The 27,795-nt window shown below is 44.2% G+C and overlaps 2 protein-coding genes across 2 annotated transcripts; one reads left to right on the top strand and one right to left on the bottom strand.

The window, feature by feature from the left end:
* The first annotated feature begins 16 nt into the window (after positions 1-16).
* Positions 17-17,717, top strand: MYOZ3 (myozenin 3). The gene is made up of 7 exons (XM_081185324.1): positions 17-207; positions 4,464-4,556; positions 5,478-5,635; positions 8,206-8,277; positions 9,235-9,382; positions 10,560-10,740; positions 16,306-17,717. Exons 2-7 carry the CDS (start codon positions 4,472-4,474, stop codon positions 16,472-16,474), a joined length of 813 nt encoding a protein of 270 aa, XP_081041450.1. The 5' UTR covers positions 17-207; positions 4,464-4,471; the 3' UTR covers positions 16,475-17,717.
* A 1,538-nt stretch (positions 17,718-19,255) lies between these two features.
* RBM22 (RNA binding motif protein 22) lies at positions 19,256-26,633 on the bottom strand. Its single transcript, XM_081185323.1, has 11 exons — positions 26,524-26,633; positions 25,740-25,793; positions 24,194-24,223; positions 23,631-23,763; positions 23,014-23,114; positions 22,726-22,898; positions 22,397-22,597; positions 22,056-22,220; positions 21,576-21,664; positions 20,773-20,907; positions 19,256-20,232 (listed from the first exon to the last, which is right to left on the bottom strand). Exons 1-11 carry the CDS (start codon positions 26,575-26,577, stop codon positions 20,102-20,104), a joined length of 1,266 nt encoding a protein of 421 aa, XP_081041449.1. The 5' UTR covers positions 26,578-26,633; the 3' UTR covers positions 19,256-20,101.
* Positions 26,634-27,795: the final 1,162 nt, after the last annotated feature.

Here is a 27,795-nt window from a genome sequence, read left to right as displayed (position 1 = left end):
TGATGTAACGAGGATTAGGATCTTGGCATCTCGGCAGCAGGAGATCGAAAAAGACACAAGGGGGCAAGACCTGGGACAGCTGGAACGCTCTTGGGCGAGAAAAGGGGTCGAGGAAACCCAAACTGGGCTCTAATCCTCACCTGGGAAGTGTCTGCCATCTCAGGACTTCACCACAGGGCTTTACGGTCTGAGGAAGGGCTCAAGCAGGTATGGGGGAATCTCTTCTCTGGACTCAAGGGGTAGTTGGATAGAAGGGAGAGGCTGCTGTGAGGAAACGTCAGAGGAAAAATGTTGGTAATCTGGACAATGTCTTCTAGTGGCTTGCATAATATGTATATTATTGAGGATCGGACTATGCAGCAGGTGTATCTTGCACAGAAAGATCCTTGTAGAGTTGAAACTTGGGGCATTCCCCTTCCCCCTTCTAAAATACAGATTTGGGGCTTTAATAAGCAAGAGATGTTCCAGCAGCTGTTGATGTGGGAAAGCAGCAGAGAGCATGTACATGATGGCAAATCCATCCCTACTGCATGAAAGGGCGTTATACCTGTTTTCTAGTGCCATGTGATGTTTCTCTGATACAACTGGGGCACCATCAGTGTGAAAGCTGGTTCCCCAAGGACACAAAGTGGGTAGCAGATAACCCATGCCAGGGAGCATGCTAGACGAGGCATCATTACTGCAAGGTCACTTAGACAGGAGGGCAGAAGAAGGGGAAAGGGAGACTTGGTGGCTGTTCAGTGTATCCACATAGGAAACACTCTTTGCAATGGCTAGGCAGCCCAGCTGAATGTCCATAGGGCAAATATTAGCACTTAGCCCCAGAATATGGGTGTTTGCTCAGTCCATAAAGGAAAATGGCTTCTGGCACAGGAAATCATAAGACTATGATCGGGACTTGCTCTAGGAGACCTTGTCCAACACAAAATTGCAATGGAAGAATGCTGAATGCCCCCACAGAGCAAAAGCAGGGAAATGTGCTCTCAGCCCAAGCTGGCAATCTCGTCAGGCCATGCAATACATAGCCCTTGCCTCTGTAACATTAGCTCCATCGGCTAAGTGATAATTAGCTTTCCAGTTTCTAATGTGCTCTGCAGATGTCACAATGTCTCTCTTTGCACTGTCCTGTGGCAGTAAGTAACATAGGATGGTTAAAAGGCTTCCTATTGTGAGGTAAGGCCATTTAAATTTGCCAAACAATTCTGGTTCTTGAATTACGGGGCATAATGTGATTTGCTCCAGCCTGCAGCCAAAGGCTTGGCCTGAAACAGGACAAGAAAGAGGGATGTTATATATGCCAAAGCTTGGAACTAGCAAGGGGGAAGTAAATTCTCTCACCCAGCCAACATTGTCTACGCATTTCTCAGATAAGGGAGGATGTGACCACAAAGTTCAATTTCCGACTATCATCGTTTATGGATTCCAGATCACGTTTTTAGATGCAGGCCACGTTCAAGATTGAAGAACTGGCCAATGTGTCTAAGTGATAGCTGGATGGCAGGTCAATGCAAAATTAGTCTGAACACCTTGCTGGCACTGTGGGCTGCAATCCTATGGTTGCTTACCAGGGAGCTGGCCCTGTAGTATGCAGTAGAACTTTGTTATGTGAACAGACATGTTCAGGATTGCAATTGTTGCTTGATTAATTAAGCAACTCTTCTATTTGGGTTGACTCCAAGGCTCATGAAAGGTAAAGAGTAGGAGGAGATAAATGGAGAAGGACAGTGGAAAAGGAAGGAATATGTGTGTGTTTTCTTACATTTATATCCTGCCAACTTCCCAAAGTCCAGGTTGCTTATATCAAACTAGCCGCCTCATACCTGGTGCTGCTTGAGAATTCTAAGAAATAAAAAAAAAACCTGTGCAGTTTTGAAAGGCTAATTCCACCATCTTGATCAAAATGGCATCCAATTATGTCCATATGTAGACAAAAAAACCTGCTCCTTGATCCCAGCCTCCATCAGGTGAAGTATGGTTATAATACAGTGGTACCCTGGGTTAAGGACTTAATTCGTTCTGGAGGTCCGTTCCTAACCTGAAACTGTTATTAACCTGAAGCACCACTAATGGGGCCTCCCACTGCCGCCGCACCACGCAATTTTTGTTCTCATCCTGAAGCAAAGTTCTTAACCCGAGGTACTATTTCTGGGTTAGCGGAGTCTGTAACCTGAAGCACCTGTAACCCGAGGTACCACTGTATCGTAAGAGGTGACCAAGTGCATAGAAAATAGACAGATGGAGAAATTTTTAAAAATACATAGTAGATGTGTGAGGCATGTTAACATTTCAGACCTGCTAAATGGATTGAAGGATAAGAGAGCTAATGGTGAAAGGATTTCAGGAAGCAGTAATAAGGAAGTGAGAGCATGATTCTGCAACCCGCAATGATGGCAATTGCATTTCCATCCTGAATTCTGACTCATTGCCTAGTGAATACACATGGCACAAACTCAGTATCCGAGAGGCCAGGTTTGGAGATAATCTACAAGCAATTTTTTTCAGCCATGCCGCAATGACAGGAATGCCACCCCCCCCACCCTCCAGAGCATATCCGTTTATGCCAGTGGCATGCTTGCAAAATGATGCCAACTGAAGTGGGTGTATAATGGACGATGCCTTAAACAACACAGTCCTAACCTTGGCAATAGTAAGTTGTATTGAATTTTATGGGGCTTATGCCCAGCTAACTGGGCTTAGGGTTGCCACCCCATTGCCCATAAAACCAAGGTTGCTCATGATGTTGGAGACCTGGTGGTTGTGTACATGCGCGGCTTAACCCCTAGCAATATTAGGCCCTTTGAAATCTCAGGGCTAAGTACTTTTGTCCACCTCCAACTCCCATGAGATCATCATGTCAGAAATCCATGCCTGCCTGCCTGCTTCCATTCTTCACGGACCAAGGATCAGGGTTACATCTCCCAATCCTCCCAGGTCAGTAACTTAAAATAGTTGCTGCTGATATAGGGAAGTCTCTCTAGCGGCACGGAGGAGGAACACACAGCCCTGCATGAACTATGTAGTTCAGAGAAGCTGAACTTTGCTCACTGTAATGTGCTCCATTCAAACAGCTTGAACTCAAGCTTTTTCTTTTTTAAAAAAAATATCCCCAAGGTCATTTGTTTACAACCCAAGGGCATTAAAAACAAGACTCCTTTTCTTGTCTAAGTGAGAATAATTCTGCATAACGATACAGACCAAATGAATATAACCATTAATTGCAGTTTGGTTCTGGAACGGAGAGGTTTCAGAAGAGGACCTTGTATACCGAGCTTATTTTATCAGTCACATTGTTACAAATGTACCCCAACCTGTACCCAAAAGTGACAAGATCTGTTTGGAGATTCAAGTAGGTAGCCATGTTGGTCTGACGCGGTCGGGGGGGGGGGGAAATAAAAATAAATAAAAAATTGTCCAGTAGCACCTTAAAGACCGACTAAGTTTGTTCTGGTATAAGCTTTTGTGTGCATGCTTATACCCAGAACAAACTTGGTCTATAAGGTGCTACTGGCCCTTTTTGAAAAAAATAATAATATTTTATTAAGATCTGTTTGGGTCACAAAAGAGATAGCAGAAGGCAGGTTCCTATGCTCCTGACTCAGGTCATTGATCCATCTAGCTCAGTATGTCCACACTGACTGGTCCCGGCTCCCCAGGGCTTCAGGCAGGGGTCTATCCCAGCCCTACCTGGAAATGCCAGGGATTGAACCTGGGACCTTCTGCATGCAAAGCAGATGCTCTAAGACTGAGCCATGGCCCTTCTTCATTGGATACCAGAGAAAGGAATGGGGACAAGTCCCCTGCAGACAACTAGGTCCCCACCTCTGCTCTTGGAGTTCAGTTGTTTCTAGGGCTTCATAACTGGATTAAAATTAAAAGTATGGAGAGAGCAAGCCGAATGAATGGGCTGTTTCTAAAAATGGGTGAAATATAATAGAATCATAAAATCATAGAATTGGAAGGGACCCCCAAGGGTCATCAAGTCTAACCCCCTCCAATGCAGGAATCACAGCTAAAGCATCCTTGACAGATGACCATCCAAACTCTATTTTAAAACTTCCATCACGTTCCAAGGCAGCCCATTCCACTGTCACAACAGCTTTGAATGGCAGAAAGGTCTTAAAATGTTTCGTCCTTCAAATGACTTGCTGCTCAATTCTGTAACCTAGAAAGCCAGTTTTAGTCTCATCCACTTGCACATTTGTTATTATCGCACAAATATATTTGGCCTCATGCCCAGGACAGTGGCAACATTTCCAGCATTTTCACATTCAGAGGAAAGAGCAAATTTGCAAAGACAAACACCCCAAGTAGGGCCAGTTGTTAGGCAATACTATGTAGAAACAACACACACAAGAGATATGTGTGAAGAGCTTCATTAATGTGCATCCCCAAAATTTCAGACCCCCCTCTAAATGTTAATGAAGCTTGTGTGGAGACTGATAAACTCTTGCTTTCCTTTGCAGTCGAGAAAATGTTCCCCCTCATGCATTCAGATCACAGCAGAGAGCCGAGGACACGGGTCCAGACCATTATGGGGGAGCTCACAGATGGAGAAGGTAAGCCGTCCTCCACTGCCATCATCTTCAGAGGTTGCTGACCTTCACAGGATTCGTGCATTAGCTTGTTTTCACTGGGCTTTTCGTTTACAGCCTCTAGCTCACAAAGGCAAAGGCTGCGGTCCCAAGCAGACTTCTCTCTGCCCCCTGCCAGTGGGGTTTTAAGGGGAGGTGGATCCACCACTGCGTTCATAGCCAGCAGCTCATGGTGGCTGTAGCAGCAGGAACAGGACAATAGGGCTGGATCCCTCCGTCAGCTCCAGGCTGGCTCCGTGATTGTTTCCAGGTTAGGCCCAATGTCATGCAAAGGGCAATGAGACTGGCTAAGGCTCCAGCAGATCCCAGGCCGGTTCATACTTCTCACCCACCCAAAGAACAAACAGTTTAAGTGTTTTTTTGTCAGTAGGGATACCACCAAGAGGCTTCCTTCCTGTCAGCATGTCCAGTTGCCAAGAGGGGGATTTTAGTGCTTGTGTCCTTCCACTGGCAGTGGGAGGCTAGCTCATCCGGAGATGCCTCCACTCCGTCCAACTCCTGCTCCCCTATAGCCTCGCCTAAGTGGGGCTTAGATGGCTCTTCTCATAGCTCAGTCAACAACCTTTCTGAGGTGAAGGACAAAATGGTGCCCCCATTCCATAGGCTGAAGCTGACCAGACTTCAATACTGGCGATAGGACAGTGCTCTCCATCACGCCTGAGGGGAGCAAGCTGTTGGGGGCAGGTGAGGGGAGTGGGCAGGGCAGGACATGGGGCAGATGCAGATTTGCCCTCCAACACCTCCTTCCCCCTCTCCCCTCCAGCATGAGCTACCTCACTTCCCTGCCTCACATTAGGGCACTTTAATTAATTTACAACCAGCGTTTTGTAAATTAAAGCCTTTCATTTCCGCTGCCTCCATGTGACATACGCCTGTTTTTCTCAGCTCTGGTGGAGCTCGATTTAGGAAAGAAGGTGAGCATCCCTCAGGACCTGATGATGGAGGAGCTCTCCCTGCCAATCAACAAGGGCTCCAGGCTGTACCAGAAGAGGCAGAGGAGAGTGCAGAACTTTGTGCTGGAGCATCCTTCGGGCTACAGAATTGTGAGTTGTGTTTCCGTCCTGAGGGAAGAGGCAGGAAGCTCTGTGAGAACAACCTGTCGGTCCACAGCAACAGGTGCAGCAAGGGAGGCAGCAGTGCTGACCAAATGGACTCTTGTTTCTCAACCATGGATCCCTGACTGCCTAAGAATGAGAAAGCAAATCCTTCCCAGTTAGGTTGCTGAGATGGGTAGGGGGAATGGCAGGCCTCTTAAATCCTGTTGCTTAGCATCAAGTGTAGTGGGTAAGCTATGTTCCATCTTCATCCACGGCCTCCATGCCATTCTCCCCTCTATTTTCCACCTGTTTATTTTTATTCATTGAAATATCTGCACACTACTTTTCTGCCCCACTAGCATTTCCCAAGATAGTCCATGGAACATCAATTAAAAGCAAGGTCAGGGAGCTGGATCCAGCCATCAGCTGTGAGAAGCATTTTCATTTGCCCACACAGTTTGAAATCAAACAGCATCGGCAGAGGAACAGGGCTTTGCAAGCACCCGTACACAGGAAAAGCACTTCACGTGATGTCGTGGCGATATCAGGTGGGCCTGTGCCTCTGCAAGCACTGCCAGCCAGCTGATGGTTTGCTCTGGTCCAGGCACAACGTTTTGCAGGCACCACTCATCAGCTGATTGTCAGTGCTTGCAAGGGGCTTTTAGGAGCTGCCAATCAGAGCCTTCATCTGCCTCACCCTGAGATTATATTTGACATTGGGCCTAGCTTGGGGAAAACAGTCTCATGGGCCAAACTGGAACCCCTGCCAGGCTTAATGAGGCCCATGGACCAGAGGTTGTCTACTGCTGATTAAAAGCAACAGCCAATAATAGTGTAAAAACAAGCAAGGACTAAGCATTGGCAGCCAGATCATAAAGCCATGAAAGGAGGGGAGAGAAACCAAACCAAAGATAAGAGGAAGCAAAACATGTGCCAAAAATGTCAGTAGAATGGGGGCAAACTGGGTTGTGGCATCACGACATGAAGCAAAGTCTCAGTGGATGTGCAGGGTGGGAGAAGGCAATCTTCCAAAAAGCCTTATCCTAAACCGTTTAGGGGGAAAGGCTTTAACAACTAAACACCTAGGAGCTATTAGAGGGTGCCTTGAGAACAGATGCCAAGGCATGTCTGCTCCTACTGATGACAGACAGAACAAGATGTCAAGCCACTTCTGCTCTCTGTCCTTTGAGCTTCACAAGGCATGCAAGATTTGGCATGGTGGTCATGCACTCAGTGCATGGACAAGATCATCTTGCAGGCAGGCAGGCACCTCTGACCCTCTCCTTGGCCAGCAATACCACTCCTGGTCTAAACAATTACTGACTTATCTCTGTTCAGATGCTATTCGATGGGCTAATAAAATGAATTAGTGGGCTGTATGCAACTGCATGCTGCTCACAGCAGTTCCATTGGAATTAATGAACCTAAGATAGTCATGTCTATTGACATCAGTGGGTTTACTCTGAGTAGGACCAGCATTGGATGCAACCCAGTTGTAAGCTTATTGCACCAGCTGTTGTGCTGTGACATGAATCTTCCAGAAAAAGGGTGCCTGACTTATTTGGGCCAGAGGGCCACAGTCACCCTTGGTCAATCCTCCAAGGATCACATGTCCTGGCGTGTCGTTCTCTCACAGGCACATACGCACGCACACAGCACATACATATAATAGAGGCAGGCAGGTACACAGTTCCCTCCTCACTTTCTCAGTTGTGGATCAACTGAGGAGAAGGGCTTTATTGCTCTCTGCCTGCTCACCAAATGATGGATCTGATGTCCAGGGAGGGGACAATTTACACCCCTGCTAGATCATAGGGCTGTGCCCACAACAGCATTGTGTATTTCTCTCTCTCCCTTTCACCCCCCTCATTTTGCTGCTGCTGCCACTGCCCAAACTAAGTGTTTAAGAGATCAGGCCCCTGCTCGAGGAGTCGGTGCCATGCTTTGCAGTCTCTTTTGCTCAGCAAAAGTCAGTATCAGAGAGAGCTGAATGCATTCACATTGGAAAAAGCCCCAATTTTCTAATTATACAGGCACCGTCAGTTGGGTGGTGAGTCTGTGATCTTCTTCATTTATATAGCTGCTACATTAAGGCCAAATAAATACCTTTGACAGTAAATGTCTTTGACGGCTTTTCTTTAACTCATTCCTAAAGCAATTTAACTGTTAACACCTCTGTAAGTAGCTGGAGCAAATCTAGTCATCCCAGCATTTAACCGCAGTCTACACATATATTCTCTAGTAGTTTTTTAAAGTTAAATCACCTGGCTCGTGATTATTAATTACTCTTTCACATAGTATGCATTTGACAAACCACTTCTCTCCTCCACCCCCCACCCCCCATCTTCTGAAAATAGGTTCACACCTGAGGCCACCATATTTGCTATGGGAATGAGCATACAATGCAAGGGCAAAATTATGAACCACTGCAGAATAAGCTGCAGGACTGCCAATTCTAACAGGAGGCCATATTTAGCTTTAATCTACTAGTGTCTGCATTCTCTCAGTCTTAGGGCTTATCCATGGCCCTTGCCAATGTCATGTATTAATATTCTTTTCCTTGCTCTCTTTGCAAGATCTCAAATGTTTCTGGAGGAGGAGGAGGCTCACACGCTGATTACGATGGAGTTGGCATGTCAGAAGGACAGGTAGTCTGCATGACTGCTGCATGGGGAAGATCTCACTTGCTTAGGCTAGAGTTTAGGGTCCATCATGGGACCTGGAGAAGCCAAAAAGTGACACACTGAGGCAGATTCACCCTGAAGCTATGTCATTTGGACTTCTTTCCCATAGTCACCCATTTCCTCGATAGGGAGCAGACTCACTGACTATTCCAAGTTAATATTTCAGTGGAGGCAGTGTAACTGTCTTCATGCATGCACCCAAATATGTACCTGATCTGCATGTCCTGTCATTTATGTAGCATGTGATGGAAGCTTAGCTCTCAGTGCTTGCTGATCAGGTTTCAAGACCTTGCGCAGCTTGAAAAGTGAAATTCGTTGGTACCTTTCTTCTGAGAGAGGGAATCTACACTACAGACCAACTGGTATAATTATCATTGCCTCTTCCCAAGGAATTCTGAGAATTGTAGTTCTGTGAGGGGTAGGATAGGGCTTTCTAACAAGAAGCCTCAGCCCACCAAGAGTCTTTGAGGGAAGCTCTGTACTCTGAAACCAATATAAGGCTTTAGTGTGGATATGCTAGTTTCTAACAATCCCATTGTAGAATACATGGCACTTGAGTAGCAGTAGCAGGCTTTAGTGTGGATATGCTAGTTTCTAACAATCCCATTGTAGAATACATGGCACTTGAGTAGCAGGAGGTGGAAGCACTGGAAAGCATTCAGGCAGTTTTGGACTGTGGTCCATTCACAGAAGCAGCTGGGAGATATGTTTTGTTTGCTTCAAGCAAAATTATTTTCCTCAATGGTGAATAAAAAAAGCTCATCCAACCAGGGGCCTGGCTGGCCTTCTTCCATTCCCCTTTTATCATTCTGCTTCTGTCTGAATTTCCATGCCTACCTCAGTCTTGAAAGCATGCTAAGGAGACCTTTCTGATGACAGAAAACATCTTGCAGCCTATGCCTGTTTCCCTTTGTCTGCTAGTCTATCCATAATGCTGAAGGGAAGGAGAACTACCAGGCTGGACTTCACGAAGCAGCCTCAGGAAAGGCAACACCTCCCAAAGTGCCAAAGAAAACAAACAAAGTCTTGCGGATGAGCAAAGCCCTGAATCCCAATGCCATCGCTCCAGGTATGATCCAGGCACAGCACCACTGGGACCAGAACTCTTATTCAGCACAAAAGCAAGAGTGCAAGTGGGCAGTTTAATAATGATGACGACAACAACAACAACAACAACAACAACAATTTATTATTTATACCCCGCCCATCTGGCTGGGTTTCCCCAGCCACTCTGGGCGGCTTCCAACAAAATATTAAAATACATTAGTGCGTCAAACATTAAAAGATTCCCTAAACAGGGCTGCCTTCAGATGTCTTCTAAAAGTCTGGTAGAGCACATGCTTTGAGGTCCCAGGTTCAATCCCAGAATTTGGAAACAGGCTGGAAAAAAAATCCCTGTATGAACCCCTGGAGAGCCTGTGGGGACAATACTGAGCTAGGTGGACTACAGCAGCTTCCTAAATTTCATTAATGCCAATAAATGTCCAAATAATGGTAACAGCAGTCGTTGGAAGGATCCTAGTTGCTGTCAGGTTAAGCCCCACTCCAGTGCTATCTCAAACATTCCCTGGAGCCCTTGACACTGCTATAGTTTTGTTTTGTTTTTAATCTCCCTCAGCATCAGCAGGTGCCATTTGTACCTGACCGCAGGTGGAGTCAAGATTTAGTTTACAACTTCCAGGTTAGTTGTAGTTTCGTGAACTTCCTTGAGATGTCTGACGAGACATCTCAATACCCGTTCCCTCTAAGCAGACTGATGCAGAGGACAGCTGAATCAGAGACAAGCTGGTGTCCTTCATTAAATACAGAAAGGCAGGGGAAGGGAGAGGGAGCTTCTAAGGATGGCAACTGGCCTTTGATGCAGCGACCCTGCTTGTCAAAATGATTGGGGAGGGAGCCAGTGCTGCTTTCTTGTGTGTGTGTGAACTGCACATCTACAAAAAGCAGGACAGGACTTGCCAAGGCAAAGAGAAGCGGCCTTCTACTGAGCCACTACTAGCAGCTCTTCAGGGTTTCAGGCAGAGATTTCTCCTAGTTCTACTTGGAGCCTTCTAGATGCCATGGAGATCCTCTACTAAGTACAGGAGGGCCATATTGTTGAATACCTCCAAAATCTGGAAACAGCCCTGCTCTTTCACATCTGTTCTAGTTTCTGCTAGGAACAAGACCTCTGAAATCAGATACTTCAGGTTTCTCTGCCATCATACTTAAGATGTTTTCATTGAATGTGACATTCTGAACCACAGGCTATTCTGGACCTCTAAGTGGTGTACCACCAGAGAAGTTCAACTGGACAGCCATCCCCAAAGGCTACCAGTCCCCCTGGCGGGAGTTCCTTAGCAGCGAGGACTACCAGATAGACCATGAGACCCGTTTGCCTGAACCTCCCAGAAAAGTGAATAGTTTTGACGTCAGGAGCTTCAATAGGTAAGCCCTCATTCAATTTCCATGTGGAATTTTGAGCTGGGATGTTCAGCTTATACTTTAATCAGCATTCACAGCTGATTATACAATGGGGCATCCCCTGCCCCACAACAAACAACCCCTGAAATTAGAGTGTGTGTCAGAAGAACCTGTAGAACTGTACGCAGGGGGAATAGAGGAGTGATTGTTCTGTCTGTCAAGCCAAAATGCTTGCCCTGGTGGAACAGTTTCCTTAGCACAAGATTGAATTCCTCCCATTTATTTGGGAATAAGCACTGTTTATGGGATCATATATTTTGTAAGTTTAAAATAATAAAACGAGCACCTGCAGCCATGAACATTCCTGCCTCCCGCTGACTAGAATTAAAAACAAAATAAAGAAAGGGTGCTATGGTGACTGGAGGCATGTTTGTTCCAGCCAAGGGGCTGATGTAGGATGTGTTTGTTGCTGCCACTCTCTGGGTGGTCATTTGGGAGCGCTACAGGGTCACAGGCTTTGGCCTCAAATTGCATCCCTAGCTGCAGCGCTGCTGGCGTCTCAAGATGTTCTTCTGTTAGGCAGGCAACCATTCCAGCACCATGGCTCGCTAGCAGTAGTTCATATAGAACTGTTAAAGTAACAGCAATTGTGTAGAAGACATGCTTGCATGTGCCACTGCTTTGCCATTCATTACCTTGTGGAAAATTCTCACAAGTTAATACTTTCAGTTCATCATGGCTTATGGTATGAAAATGTTGGAAGATGGCCCCAGAAAATCTAGCATATAATCATAAACCAGCTTTTCAGAAAAGTGCATGACACCCCCCCCATCCCCATCAACTAGGGATGGGGAACCTGTGGCCCTCCAGATGTTGATGAACCTCACATCCTGTCAGCCCCAGCCAACATGGCCAACGGTCAGGAATGATAGGAGTTGTAGTCCAGGATCCTCTGGAAGGCTAGATTCCCTCACCTTGCCCTAGGCCAGTGGTGTCCAAACTTTTTCAAAGAGGGCTAGATTTGATGAAATGAAGGGCTGTGGGGGCCGACCAAAGTTGTTGACCTTTTTGTAGGTTTTAGGATTGAAGTTGTTGAGGTTTTTTTTAGGATTTTACCCCAGGAAACTGCCGCAGTGGCTGGATTACACCAAGTGGCGGGTCGAATTAGGCCCCCCGAAATGATGGACTTTGGACATGCTTGCCCTGGGCAGTGCTTGGTTTGAGGTAGGGCTTTGCTCTGGAGTCTGGTATCACTTCTAGGACTTAGCTGGAGGGCATGAGGGTGGAGCTATTAACACATTTGCATCCTTCTTCTTGCAAGTGTTTTTCCAGAAGTCCCATTCTGCAGGGATACAAAGTGAGTACAATCATACCTCAGGGTACAGACACTTCAGGTTGCGTGTTTTCAGGTTGAGGACGCGCCAAAACCCGGAAGTACCGGAAAAGGTTACTTCCGGGATTTGGCGCTTGCGCATGCACAGAAGCACTAAATCGTAATTTCGCATGCGCAGAAATGCCGAGTCGCAACCTGCGCGTGCGCAGACACAGTGCTGCGGGTTGCGAACACTGCGGGTTGCAAACGTGCCTCCCGCACGGATCACATTCGCAACCCCAGTGTCCACTGTATAAAAAATGCTTTAGGACTTGGGGCTTACTGATGATTGGGCTTATGAATTTGTTCCCAACTGCTAGTAACAGAACCTTGAAATTGTAAGTCTCCTACATCATTGTGTCACTGGAACTGGAGGCAGAGGAATCAAGTGAGGATTCTGTTTACACCCCATGCCACTCTCACATGCTTTTAACCAAGAGTTCTGTTCTGTTTCCTTTCTGCACCAGTCCGCAAATTAAAAAATGACAACACTGAAAAGGTTATTTTAATTACGTATCTAAATATATATTTTTTCTCAAAGTCATATGTAAATCTATATTTTGATATGCTTAAATTGCCGAGAACTGTGTTCTGACATTTGGAGAAGTGTGAAATCTGTTGTGGAGCTCAATTTCAATCCGTACATCATTATCTAAAAGGCTATTTCATGTATGAATTAATTAAAACTTAATGCTTCAACCACCCCTAACTCCTGGCACTGAAAGTGTAGCTTCCACGCGTACTTGAACAGTGGCACTTTTCCTTATTAAACTGCACTAGCTGACTGCTGTCTTTCACTTACGGGGATATATATTATAAGAAAAGATTCAAGAGGGCAATGCAGTTAGGTCAAGGGGAAATACTCTGATTTGATAGCAATTTTAATCCATTCACCTTAATATGGTAGCCACACTGGCAGCAGAAATTAAATGAAACCTATCACGTTCATGGCAGAAAATTTTCCACAATACATAAGGCAATAATTTGCAAGTTAGACTTCCCAGTTTTTAACAGCGCAGCCAACTTGATTCTATAAAGCAATCCTAACTCCTAACCAAGGATTCATTGGACAGGAATGGATTGACGTAGGCTCCCCACCTGCAAGCCAGGACAGAAAAGAGGGGGTATTTGTCTTTATTTTTCTTGTGCTAGCTCCAAGCTGGTACAACAGAGTAGTCGACACTGGGCTCCTCCTCGGCTGCTAGCCCAGGTTATGACCCAGCGGATCTTTGGCTGACCTACTTCACTTCTTCCCTGACCACAATCTGTCCCATTCGGACCCTTTCCCTGGGTACCAGCACCAGAAATACTGCTGCTGTTACCTTGCCAACAGCTCCCCCGATGACCTTGCCCCTGGCATAAACCAGGAAACCTCTGCCACATCCAATTCCACCCCCATCTCCAGTAGCACAGCTTAGCAAATGAAAACAGTCACCAACTTTAATCTTAGAGATCAAGGTACCACTCGTATTTTTGCCTTCATCAGCTGCCAATTGGCAACTTTCAAAACTTCATCATCTGCAGTGTATGTTGCTAAAGCATAAATTCATAGCCTCTTCACATCTAAATAAAAAAATTCTCGCTGAAACCATGCCCAACTAGTCTTCGTCACTCCCAATGAGGGCTGGCCCACCCAGGAGGCAAGGTGAGGTGACTGCTTTGGGTGGCAGGATCCTCAGGGGCAGCAGATTCGGATGTAGATATTTATTCCTACTCTGGTTCCTGATGTAGATCTTCACTTACCCCTTCTACCCTGGCAGGGAGGGAGGCACCATTCTGTGCTTTGCCTCAGGTGCCAAAATGTCTTGGGCCAGCCCTGCTCCCATTACTGTCTTGCAACGTCTTTTTTAAAAACAGAATCTTCCTGCGTCTCAATATCTTTAACATATGTTGGACCGGGGAACTGTTCCAAAGACTTACTCTTTTAGTTCTGGTTACTGCTCATGTTTCCGTTTATTTCAGGCCGTGTAGCAGAAATACATTCATATATGCTAAACAGACATAGCTGCCTGGTTTCTTCCCTCTCTCTGTTGTTTTAAATGAACCCTTAGTAGCACTTATTACCAATTGAATTCAGTGCTTACCACGCCTTCATGTGAATGTTTCAGTGATTATGACTTGCCACAAAACAATTCAAGAAAACAAATGTTTCAAGGCAAATAACAACCTGACTGAAAGGCAAGGAACTTTTTTTTAAAGAAAATAATTATTTATTGTATGTTTAAAACAAAACCCACTATTGCCATTAGGTGACCAAGAAGACATAGCATCAGCATTTGGTATGGAGGCTTCTCTATTGGCAGGAGCAGCCTACACTCATTTTAATTTCCCACATTGCCCTGGAGGAGTGCTACATCAGGAAGTATTGTGGGAAATAAAAATGGCTGCCTATTGATAGGTAAATGAAGTGAAGGCTGCAACTGGGATCAGCATAGTGGGCAGTGCACCATGGGGTACTATGTCAAGGCTGTCTTCAAAGGCAGCCTAGATGCCATGATGGATCTTTGAAAAAATATATACGGTATACTGGGGAAAATATTTTCTTCTCTTTAGCATTCCAACTTAGAACCTTTGGAAAATTACTTTCATTTCAGTGCCAACAACACTGATTTATTTTCTCAGATACACCCAGGTTTTCAGTTTTTACTGCCCTGTTGCAAGTGAAAATAAATAAACTGGCTCCGAGTTTTACACAGCTTTTTTGTTTGCATAATACACTTGAATAAATGCTACATCTTAAAATTCTAGATAACCCCCCCCCCGCACATCTGCCTTCCAGGTGCTGCTTTCAAGATATAATTCCATGTAACATGCTTCTTGCTACACCAAGAACACACATAGCTACTTTCAAGCGCAATTAGATTTTCACCATAGGACCAAAGTTCTGCAGAGTAACAACACTATTACTATTTTGGAAACAGACACTGACCAGCTGTGCAAAGCAGCAGAGAACTGAAGCCATCTGCAGCCCCCCCCCAAAAAAAATACACATTGTAAAATAAATACATGCATACATTTCACAAGTGTGAGGCAACTCAAATATGTATAGGAATTGTGTGTGCACTAGAAGAACATCAAGGGAAAACTTGACTGAAACATGCCAGCGGTGAATTCTGTAGGTGCAAGTAAAAACATCATAAAACATAATTAAAAATCATTTTCTGAGGCCCTTCTTTTGTGTGCTTCCTGCTCAAGAGGTCCGGAAGGTGGCAACATGAGAACAGGCCTTCCCTGCAGTGGCTCCCCATCTGTGGAATGTTCTCCCTAGGGAAGTTTGCCTGGCGCCTTCACTATACACCTTTAGGTAAAGGTAAAGGTACCCCTGCCCGTACGGGCCAGTCGTGTCCGACTCTAGGGTTGTGCGCCCATCTCACTTAATAGGCCGGGGGCCAGCGCTGTCCGGAGACACTTCCGGGTCACGTGGCCAGCGTGACGAAGCTGCTCTGGCGAGCCAGCACCAGCGCAGCGCACGGAAACGCCGTTTACCTTCCCGCTATAAAGCGGTACCTATTTATCTACTTGCACTTAGGGGTGCTTTCGAACTGCTAGGTGGGCAGGAGCTGGGACCGAAAGACGGGAGCTCATCCCGCCGCGGGGATTTGAACCGCCGACCATGTGATTGGCAAGCCCTAGGCACTGAAGTTTTACCCACAGCGCCACCCACGTCCCGTTATGTGCCGGGCAAAAACGTCCCTTTTTAACCAGGCCTTTGGTTGATTTGATTGATATCCTATGCCCTTTTAATTTGTGGAGGGTTTTTTGTGGGGGTTATTGAATTGTTGTTTTTATTTTGATGATATATTTTGTAGTTTTATATCTTGATTTTGTTCTGTGAACCGCCCTGAGACCTCCAGGTATAGAGCAGTATATAAATTCAATTAACAACAACAACAATGTAGCTGAAATTGATGAGAGAGGACTAGTGCAGCAGATAATGGGAAACATTCATTTTCAACCCACTATTAATAATAGACTATCGCAATGACCACTACCGATTGTCAGGACCCACACTATTCTTCTGAATGTAATTTGCTTTAACTTGTTTTTAATTTCTGAATTTTAAATTGCCGTTAACCCACCCTGGGACCTGCTGGCGAAGGGTGGAGAATAAATTTAATAATACATGACCACAGAGGACCAACACATACCGTAATCTCTTCCCCACTTAAGACTGAATGTGTGCTACACACTACAGCCTTCTCTTTTTGTACCCGCAGGACCCCAATCCCATTTGGCGGACCATTACTGAATGATGTGATCCTTGGGTATGAGATGAATGAAGCCCAGACAGACATGAGCAGCTTGGAACTCATGTTAAACAGGCCCAGCTTCAACAGAGCACCTCGGGGCTGGATACAGGCGATGCCAGAATCTGAAGATCTGTAACTTGCTATAATGCTGCTGCCTGACTTTTTCCAATGCCAATGCACGCTAGCCTCCTAATCATGGGGAAAAGAAAGCAAGCACCCTTTTTGAATTCTGTGGTTTTACACACGAAGATGTAACAATCATCTGTTCCTCGGCAGGTCTTAAAATTTGGTAAATACAATCTCAGATGAACAACAACACATGATGTATTACACCAAGTCATGATTTATTTAACAGAAATAAAGCCAAAATGGAAAAGCCATGCATAAAAAATGAAGTACACCTTGTGATTCAGTAGGTCATAAAGCACCTTTAGCAGCAATAACACGAAGCAATTGTTTTCTGTAGGACTTTATCTCTCTCACATCATTGTGGAGGAATTTTGGCCCATTCTTTACAACATTGCTTCAGTTCATTGAGGATCGCTCTTTCCTCCTTGACATTGTGTTAAAACACACCTGTATGCTCCAGACCAGCAAACTGCTAAAAATTCACCTTTTATAGAGGTGGGCACACATGCTGATGATCAATTAAGCAATGACATTTGATTAGCAGCCCCTGTCTGCTACTTAGCTGCTTAATTCTTATGGAAGAAGTAAGGGTGGACTTAGCTTTTCACACACGATTTCTCCATCTTGACTTCATTTCTGTTAAATAAATCATGGCACGATACGTCATGTGTTGTTGTGCATCTGAGGTTGCATTTACCCAATTTTAAGACCAGTTAAGGGACAAATAATAGCTATTTTGTCCTGATATGTAAAACCCCATAATTCAAAGGGGGTGCACTTCGTTTTTCCCGTGACTGTATATACCTGCTAAAAGGAAATCTCTCTAGCATAGAATAGATACCCTACTCACACACAAGGCAAAGTTATGTTTGTTACTATTACATGCGTCTTTCATAAGCTCCCGCCTAGGGCTTTTACTGTACAATTTAACTGTACAAGCACGGCCTGCAGCCCACTTCATATTGGGATTTCTTATGTTTTTGAAAAGATCCTACAGTGAAGTGAGGCCTTCTACCAAGCCCAGAACTGCAAAAGCCAAGATGTCAGGTGGCTGCTTAACTCTCAAAAGGAACCTAGTTTGTTCAGGAAAGTGAACCTATTTCCTTCTGAGAAGCATGAAGCTACATTCAAGTTCAGATGAGTTATATTTCCTTTGGTCTAAAGAGAAAAACAAGTCTGGATGCCAAGTTTGTGTCAAATACCACCCCAAAATTTTCTACGGGGTGCCATCAAAGTAAGATGCTGTAACATTCGAGACAAGACCCAACATCTAACTTGAGAACAGGGAGGGATGAGTCATATCTTTAAGGCCCAAGACAAATTAGGTTGCAGGGACACAGTAGCAGTTTGCTATGGAACCTAAATACAACATCACCATGGTGCTAATGAACTAGTGCTGAGAGAGCCAACTCTGCCATCTGATGAGAGGAGCTCTTCCCATTAGCTCTTGCGGAAAGCAACACAAAGTTTTGTTCTCGCTATTTAGCCTCGTTAAATATGTAGCAGGATATGTGAAGTCTAAGAAGCCCATTAATATAAAATATTTAAATTTGAACTTAAGGATTAGAGAAATTAGTGGGAAATGGACTCGAGGAGGGGGGAAAGCAGGGCAGTAAATTCATGCTTGCCATTTCAATGGAAATCGCATATAAACAGCATTCTAGGATTGCAACTTAAGATCTCCTTACCCACAAACTGGAAATAAAACAGGAAAAAGGGACTGAAATTAAAACAGGAAAAAGGATTGCCACTTAACTGACCTGTTTGTTACTAATACAGTTCCCAAAATGGACCGTGAGTGGGCGCCACTGGTCTGATCACACTGTCCTGGGTTTTCTACTCTGCCTGTATTGTTACAGGCATTTTATAAAGCAGACCTACATATTCCAGATCTTGGAATAGATGAGAACATACCAGCAGTAACAGGAGAGTTTTCATTTAAATACCTACTTTCATTAATTTATAGCTGCTGCTGCTATTATTATTATTATTATGTTTATTCAGCTTTGTGGAACTCCTGTGTAATTTTTATGGCTATTTTAAATTATTGGTATTTATGTGGCCATTAAACTAGGCAGTTTTTCTTAGATTGCTGTTAGTGACTGAGGGGCTACAACATGTAAAATAAATGTAATATTAAGAACATTAGCTGTCAGAAGGACTCTTTAAAACGGAACTTAAAAGCTAATTCCTACCAAAGGGGGCACTTCAACAGCTATTCCGAACATCGAGAGTAGACTTTCCATTCCAGCTCCCATAACACAGCATATAGGCAATTTAATAGGTAGAAATATCAGACTATTATTTGTTACAAAATCCTAGTCAGTGAAGGAATAGTTCTAAATTTATGAACTGGAAGTGATGTTTACATTTGGAAATATGTGGGGAAATAAAATGAACTATATTTTAAAATGCTTGTTGCTTGGTTATTTGGTAAAACACTTCAATATTTGAGATTCGTCTCTGATGTCATTTTAGAATTTGTTAAAGCCTTCAAATTGCTTCAATAAGGACTTGGGCACTTTTGATAAATAGCATACCACCTGCAGTTTCACACCAGTGTGGGGGCCTAAAAAATCAAAATGCATTTGTGTAAATGTTCATCAGTCACTTTTATATTCCATTCTTTTAGTAAATGGGGCAAACACTAAGCAATGCCAAATCCATTTCTTTTACACAACTGCCTCTGGAAGCAAATTCCAGATATCACTGAGTGAACCTGCAAAGTGCTGTGTTTTCTTTTTTCAGGAAAAAAAATGCACACAAGGTAATAAGACTTGGACATAGGTAAAAATATGATTCTCTTTACTAGGACACATGACAGACTTGATGCAGAAAAACAGATGGTACAGGGTAAATACCGAAAACACATATCTAAAAGAGCCATCAGTAATCAAGTGTTGCGTTAGGAAATAAACCAGACTAGTTTCAGTAGCAAATGGACATGAAGGACACGTAAGTCACAACTCAAAGAGTCACCAACCCCTTTAACAGAGGTTTAACAAGCATGCAATGCTGCCGCCTCAACATTTTGGTAGCATGCATCACAGACAGAATCATGAATGATGGGAAACAGCATTGAATAGAAAGTGGCACAGCATCCATATGCCCCTCATTATAGTCTATGACCTCCCTGTATCTTTCCATTCCAGCTCAGCGCCAAGAGAAACTTGAATCTAGTTTTAATGGCAACACAGTAATTTGACATTCAAACAGATTACTACTGAAGGGCTTTCCAGGCCATTCTGAACAATGTTGGGTAGTTTCCATTGGGGATTACCAAACTGTCTTAAAGGAGGGTGTCTCGTTTTGTTGCCAAAGACTAGTTTATTTGAAAGTACCCAAAACTGAAAACGCTGATGGGATTTGTAGTTCTACTATAATTAAAATTCCTCTAGGTCATTTAAAAAAAAGCCACTGTTGCCTCAAAATACTTGTATCAAGTTCTTTGGTTATACAAGTGATCTGGTTTTTTGTTTGTGTAACACAGCTGGACTGAACCAGGGCCGTGTGACTATGAAGGAGAGATATTTTGTTTCCTGCACATTGTAACTGAATGTGGTATGCTACCAACGTAAAGTTCCATAAAAAAAAGAAGAAGAAGAAAATAAACAATGAGAATGCTCTTGTGATGTTAGGGGCTGTTGTGCTTCCCGGCATGGGCACCCATTCTCTGTGGATCTTGAGAAGGATAATGGATAGGACCCGGAGCTCTCATGAAAGGAGGTGGAGGGCCCATCGCATGAAACATGTGTGGCCCAAAACCTGCGGAAAAGAGAACAGACAATCTTTGACACTTGATCAAAGCTTTTATAGGTAAGAGAAAATTCTCTGAATTTGTGACTGGCACCTGACATACTCCTTTAATTAATGTCAGATACCTTGATTTTGTTGTCTTTAACACAATTTCTTTTTTATTTTATTTTATTTGTTGTTTTAATCCATCTTGCTTGGGTAAGCCACATGGCACTCTGTGGGCTGTTTCCTAGCAATCAAGCACAAGACTGGGCTGCAAATCTTCCATAGAAAAATATTCTGACCCCACAATTACATTTCCCACAATGTTGCTTCACAAGCAATCGCTTCTCTGTTGCTAAATGCCATGATAAAGTTGAGCGGGATGAATAAAGAAGCAAACACGCTCAACTAGCCTTCTCTTTAAGTGAATACCAATAAAAGATGTTCTGGAGGGCCAAGTTTGCCTCTACCTGTCCTAGAGATTAACTAAGCAATAGAAAGTAGATCCATAGATGCAAAGACAAGACATTCTGCTACATATTTCCCCAGAAAACAAAGGAAAATTACCTGGGGGTGGGGGTGGAGCAATGCCAGGCGGGGGTGGCAGGGCAATGTTCACCACAGCTGGAGGGCCACTGGGAGGTAGGTTGAAGTAGTTTGCAGAGACTGCCTCCTCTTCTGCTGCAGGAGGAGGAGGAAGAGCTGTGGGAACACAAAAGCCTTGATGTCAACCTTTTTCAGAAGACGAGAGCAACCCAAGTCCATGGAGCACTACTGCTGCCCATTTTCTCAATGTCTATTATCGTTCGTATAGGTTCAGTAAAGGAATTTCCTTCCCTATCAAAGCCACCCGACTCTAAATCAAATGCCTCATCTTGCCAAGGCCTATATTATTAGGTTTCAAAAGAGTTTAACCACCCAACCTTTAAAGCAGGAAGGAGAAATCTTCAAGGCACTAGATGTTCTTGGACTACAACTCCCATCATCCTTGTCCCATGAGCTGTGCTGGCTGGGGCTGATGGGTGCAAGAGCCCAACAACATTTGGAAGACCACAGGTTCCTCATTTCTGCCTTAAAGTATAACTTAACTCCCTTCCGTCCAGGGGTCCTTTACCTTTAGTTTTTACCTCCCTCCCTTCTGATAAACTTATTCACAGACTCTCTCGTAAGCACTGTTTCCTTCTCTAGTCCTAATTCAGTCAGTCTCTAGCTATGCTTCAAAATGAGACCTCCTTAACCTCTCAAAATAAAAATGTTTATTGCGCCTCTGTTTTCCAAATAAACAGAACAAGAAAAGCAATTTTTCTGCAATTCACCTTGTCTAGAATGTCAGAAAACCCATGTTTCTGAACAAGGAGCACTTTCCTTACCTCCAGGTAATCCCGGCACTGGCTCCAGTTTTATACCGGATTCTGTGATTCCTTCTCTTTCCTTTTCTTTTCCTCTGGCTGCTTGAGACCTGAAACCAAATCAAAGCATTTGAACTGTGGTCAAGTATTAAGCTGGGTGGATGCTGGACTTCCAGATTTAAAAAACTGTAAGCATATATTAACAAAAACAAATTTAATTTTTTATATATTTTTTTTAGAAAAAGCACAGCCGGTGCCATACTTTAATAGCTGTGTATTTCAACTGATTTGCAAAATATACTTGGTAATGCTCCCTAATACTGTAAGAAAGGAAGAGAACTGGGTGGCTTTCTTAGAATGGTCATAGCTCTATGAGAAGCTGCATGAGTTCAGCTTAGCGAATAAGCAAGATAGTGCTCTCAGCTAACTGCAGAAACTGTCAAGGCAGAATCTCTGAAAGAAAAACACACATTGCCATCACTTGATTTCCTTATCACTCACCTGCCCCATTTCACATTAAGCCTGCGACCATTGACAATGAGCTTGTTGAAGGACTTCTCTGCTGCCACTTCTGCAGCTTGTCGGGTAGCAAACTGGATAAATGCACACTGTTGCCTCTGCACAACAGTTATCGTCCGGATCTCGCCAAACTGATAGAAGTGATTCCTGAGGAGGAAACATATTCCAATAAAGAAATGCCCCTTTTCACATTCCTGAAGTCTAAGATGCTTCAAACCTAATACACTCCACAACCTCAAAGCTTATTGTGCAGACATACCAAAAGACATGTAACCAACACTGCCAAGCCACACCATCTGAAGTAGATCCAAAAATGCACTTACCTAAGGTCAGTCTCAGTGATGGTGTCACCCAGGCCACCTACATACAGCGTTGTAATTGTCTTGTCATCAGGTGGGTCCAAACGAGGCATTGTGGAAGCTCGTTTGAGAAGCTTGTCAGCCACAGGATCATTAATTCCATAGTAACGATCTTTGATATTCTGATCAGCAAGCGGATCATCTGGATCTGTAGGTTTCTCGTGTCTAAGGATTCAAGAGCAATATTTCATGACATTTGTTGTTAAGTGCCAATTTCACCTGTCTCGTCTAACCTTTTAATTACTCAGACATCTGCTTTCTTGATAAAGTTTACTTTTTCACCATAATTATACCTGTAGGGACATTCTTCTCCTCTTTTACACTCTCCTTTCACCCAGAATGAACAGATATGTGGACGGTTGCGTTTATAGTAAGGTGTAGTCCGAGCCAGTTTCAGCAACATGTCACTGGTGGATGTTGCCTTTCCTAAAGCACCAACAGGCCGGGTGCCATCAGAGTTCATGATCTACAAAAGCAGAGAAACAGGGATGTGCGCAATAAAACCAGGTGAAAAACACATGTCTTAGTGATCTGGTTCATTTACTTTAACGCTACTAACAACACAAGAAACATTACTTCACCTCTCTTTCCATATTTTGGGTGTAATACTCTTTGTTAACATCCGACTTGGGCATATCATCTTTAAGCGAGAGTCCAGCATCTCGAACCTGAATAGGCAGACCTAATATTTAATGGGGAAACAGAAAATTAATATAAAAGCTAAACAATAATGACCACAAACGTTATAAGCAAAGTATTTAAGCAAATAAGTTGAGGGCATTTGAAAGTAGATCATGGACTAAAACCATGGACCTCTGTCCAGTTATTTTCCTTAAGAGAAGCAGGCTGAGCACATACTGCAAGAGACAATTTCAACTTCATCTCCACTATGAAAAAATGTCAGCAATGACTGCCTAGCTTTGGAAAGATGATGCTCAATTCAGACTCTCCAAGCAGAGGGAATAGCACCAGTATGTGCCATTCAGCACCTAATGCATGCAGGCCCAAATGTGGAAGGGGAGTCCATATGCAATCTGTTTCTGTACTGAAATTGATTTTAGACATTTAAATTTTGTTTCACTCAGCATTCTAGGATCCTTTGAGATGAAGGATGAGATATAAAACAACAACATTCTATACTCAGCAACAAAGTGTTAATTTTGTATTTGCACAGTATAGTAAAATGATAGCTACACACCATATTCCAGGTCAAGAAGGCAGGTCTGACAAACATTTTTCAGCTTGCTGCATGTTTGGCACACTTCTGTCTTCTTAAAGCGCATCCGTACACCCGGGCACCAACGAAATACTGTGAATGGCCTAGCACAGATCTGAGACAAGATTGCATTAACGTTTACCAGCCTATCTAACTATAGAAGAACACATGACTGGTGTACTTTCAGTTATCAACACTACATAAACTCAAAACAAGGGAAGTAATTATTGGAAGACTCAATGAGGATGGGAACTGATTGCAGTGTGTTTAGTCCTTTTTAGGCAATGCTATCTTTGCTATTCTCCATTATTCCATTGTGGAAATGAATGATATGTTTTGCTGTGTAGCTCTAGCAACACTGTTGTATACATGTTCTATTGACACCACTGAAGTGAATTGAACTAAACTAAGCTGCATGAGTAAGATTTAATGCTTATCCTTTATTGCTGTGACACTAAATTGTCAGGAAATATTTCTACCAGTAATACAACCACCCTTTAAAATTGTGTCACCGTAACATACTCTGTTTTGAATGACAAACATACCTTGCATTCTTTTCCATATTTCTCTTTGGTCTAAAATAAAGGAAAATACATGTTAGAAAAAATAACTGTATCCCAAGATAATATGCCTTTTGAAATCCAGTTTACCTTGTCAACTCCTACAAATTATCTCCACAATATATGTTAACTGTACTGAATATTACTTTATCTGCTCAGACTGTCCTAGGGAACAGAAGAGAATTCACACTTTCTTCAATAAGAATATGCAAAAACCTCTGACCTCACATCTCTTTCTAAAGAGACTGAAAATCATATTTCTATAAGAAATGTTACAGTGGTGCCCCGCAAGACGAATGCATCGCAAGACGGAAAACTCGCTAGACGAAAGAGTTTTCCGTTTTGGAGGTGCTTCGCAAAACCAAATTCCTATGGGCTTGCTTCGCAAGACGACAATGTCTTGCGAGTTCCTGTTGGTTTTTTCCCCTCCCACCCTTTTTCTAAGCCACTAAGCCGCTTATCAGCTGATCCAATCAGCAGATAAGCCGCTAAAAGCCGCTAATAGCGCTAATCCTTCAATGGGCTTGCTTCACAAGACGAAAAAACCGCTAGACGAAGAGAATCACAGAACAGATTCTTTTCGTCTTGCGAGGCACCACTGTACTTTGATCTCCCTTCCAAGCATAAAGGATACTGCCTGCCAGGGATTCAATGGAAGAAGTTGTTTTTTTATACACAAAAGGGAAATGTTTCTTCCATTAAATCTTTGTGGGAATGGCTGGTTACATAACAGCTGTGCATGTACACCAGAGTGTAAATTTGAGCATTAGTGAAGAATAACTTCAGAGAAAAACAATTCTTATGGAGAGCCTGCAAACACAAATGGAGGCATATCACTATGTTCAGGCAAACTGATTTTAAAATGATTTATAAATGCTTAACTTCCAATCACAAACAAGTGATCTAAATACCTACTAAGATATTCATCTCAATATATTTAGCATAACCTTCTACCAATGAAACTATAATACAATACATTGCTTATTCTTGCAAGTGAATACACAAGAACAATAGGGACCCCTGACCATTAGGTCCAGTCGCTGACAACTCTGGGTTTGCGGTGCTCATCTCACTTTACTGGCCGAGGGAGCCGGAAGAGCTTCCGGGTCATGTGGCCAGCATGATTAAGCCGCTTCTGGTGAACCGGAGCAGCGCACGAAAACACCATTTACCTTCCTGTCGGAGTGGTACCTGTTTATCTACTTGCACTTTGATGTGCTTTCGAACTGCTAGGTTGGCAGGAGCTGGGACCGAGCAACGGAAGCTCACCCTGTTGCGGTGATTCGAACCGCTGACCTCCCAATCGGCAAGCCCTAGGCTCAGTGGTTTAGACCATAGCGCTACCCGCGTCCCTATTCACAAGATCAATACCTCAATTTAAAACATATTTTCTTAGAAGCAAAATCCATCATATAAAGAGTACATACTTTATAACAATGAAGTCGGAATTGGAAATTCCCTGCAAGTTAATATCCTCTTATCTTTGTTTCATTCTGCTGATCTTTAGTAATAGCCCACAATAAACACATACCATTCGAATATAGGGGTTTTCTCCAAGACATGTCTGGCACAAAATGGGGAAATCCTACACAGAAGAAAAGAAAATAATTTCACTGCAAGCACATTTCACCAACCCTGAATCTATAAACAGGATGTCTATAAACATGTCTATAAACATCCTGTTTCAAATTGAACGTGAGAACAAACACCTCAGACATTCCTAATATCAGTAAATGGATCTGATGGAAAGCATTCAGTGTCAAGGGCACTTCTGGGGCTGGATGCTACTTATGTGTACAGCATGTATCAGCTTTATTTTTAAGTGCTGTGTCACAAAAGCAAAAAACAGCAAGAGGAGAACAAATGAGTGCAACTCAAATCTCCTGGTTTCTTCAGCCCGTGAGAGAAAGCACAGCAATGAGTTCTCACGTTTAAAGCATGCAGTTATATACATCCTCCGAACTGCACTTCGGCATATTAGGCGAACAGCCCACACGCCCACTGCTGCACTGTTGCGCAGCAACAGTTAACACCTCACTAGCTTCGCTAAGCTAGATTCTTCCCAAAAACATCTATTTTACAAGGTGGGAAATCGGATCGACTTCGGTGGTTAGCACGAGGCTTCTCGCTGCCGGCTCCCAGGACTCCCTTGACCCGGAGAAAGCAGGAACCTAGCCGCCTCACTGGGCGGGCGGGCGGGCGGCAGCGGATCCCTCGCCCGCGGGAGACTGAAGAGCCCCGAGTAGCTCCCCCCGCACCCCTCTCCTTCCCGCCCCGGCACCCGAGGGCACCACCCGGCCCCGGGGGGTATATACCGCATCCTCCCAGTTCTGCCGATTATACGTGTTGGATCCCAGAGACGTCGCCATCTTGGCACACCGAACAGGGGCGCCCGGAAGTAGACTGTCGGCACGCCGGAAACGCTCCTCACGTAACCTCGCCATAGAGATAGAGACGGGTAGAGTGGCAGCGCCCCCCCCCCCCGCTGCAATGGGGAACCGGCGGCCCTCCAGACCGGGGGAGGGGGCTTGTTTTTTGATGGGGGGGGAGGAGACCTCTTACTCCCATCAACCCAAGGCAGCATGGTCGGTGTTCATAGACCTCAGCTGTACTGAGAGGTCACAGGTGTCCTGCTCCTGTTCGCACAGAATTGCAGCCTGTCTGGAAGCCATAGAATGATAAAATCGTGGAGTTGGAAGGGACCATGAGGGTCATCTAGTCCCACCCACCCCACCCCCCGTGGTGTTTAGTAGGAAATGCCTAGTGGGAAAGTGCTCAGTTCACAGCCCCCCACAGGCCAGTGGGTAGAAGGGAGACGTGAGAGGTAGAGCTGTGTCATAGAATCAGAGTTGGAAGGGACCCCAAGACTCATCTAGTCCGACCCCCTGCAATGCAGGAATCTCAACTAAAGCATCCATGACAGATGGCTATCCAACCTTTTTAAGGCCATCCAGATGGCCTTAAAAACCTCCAAGGAAGGAGAGTCCACCCAAGGGAGACCGTTCCACTGTCTTACTGTCGGAAAGCTTTTCCTATTTAGTTGGAATCTCCTTTCTTGTAGCCATAGGTTCAAATCCTACCCTCCAGAGCAGTGCAAGATTCCAGAGGTCTTGGCACTTGCCCAGGGATTTTTTCCTTTGGCATGAGGTACAGTGGGGACTGGTGTCTTTATGATTAAGTGTTCCATTTACACATATATACAGTGGAGGGATCTCCAGCATTCACATCTCAAGAGGAGCTTGCAGCATTGGATTCAAAGGCAGCCAAACAGCCAGCCCTCTCTCTTTTTCAGCTTGTCCCAGCCAGCCCACCAAGAGATCTGCCCTCCCTTCTCCCCTTCTTTTCAAACCTTTCCTTCTGTCTACATCAGGGTTGGCCAACTCCCAAGAGACTGTGATTTACTCAGTGATTCTACCCCCTTTGGGGGGAGCCAGTGATCTATAATGTGATCTACCACAGACGTCAAGTGATCTACACATAGATCATGATCTACCTGTTGGACATGCCTGGTCTACATCATCCAGGCTGAAACCCTCAATGTTTTCTTTCTCTGCCCACTGGCACACAGTTGGATGAGAGTCCTCCCT

The sequence above is a fragment of the Podarcis bocagei genome (genome assembly GCF_964188305.1).
Source record: "Podarcis bocagei genome assembly, chromosome: 2".
Lineage (NCBI taxonomy): Eukaryota > Metazoa > Chordata > Lepidosauria > Squamata > Lacertidae > Podarcis > Podarcis bocagei.
This window is presented reverse-complemented; position numbering and strand designations above follow the sequence as displayed.

Excerpts from the sequence above, each read along its gene's own strand:
- MYOZ3 (XM_081185324.1), top strand. The coding sequence starts at position 4,472 with ATGTTCCCCCTCATGCATTCAGATCACAGCAGAGAGCCGAGGACACGG. Across the intron at positions 5,636-8,205 it reads ATCCTTCGGGCTACAGAATT|ATCTCAAATGTTTCTGGAGG; the intron begins GTGAGTTGTGTT and ends TCTCTTTGCAAG. Across the intron at positions 10,741-16,305 it reads GACGTCAGGAGCTTCAATAG|GACCCCAATCCCATTTGGCG; the intron begins GTAAGCCCTCAT and ends TTGTACCCGCAG.
- RBM22 (XM_081185323.1), bottom strand. The coding sequence starts at position 26,577 with ATGGCGACGTCTCTGGGATCCAACACGTATAATCGGCAGAACTGGGAG. Across the intron at positions 22,221-22,396 it reads ATCACTGAGACTGACCTTAG|GAATCACTTCTATCAGTTTG; the intron begins GTAAGTGCATTT and ends TTTCCTCCTCAG. Across the intron at positions 20,233-20,772 it reads TGCTCCACCCCCACCCCCAG|GTTTTGGGCCACACATGTTT; the intron begins GTAATTTTCCTT and ends TCTTTTCCGCAG.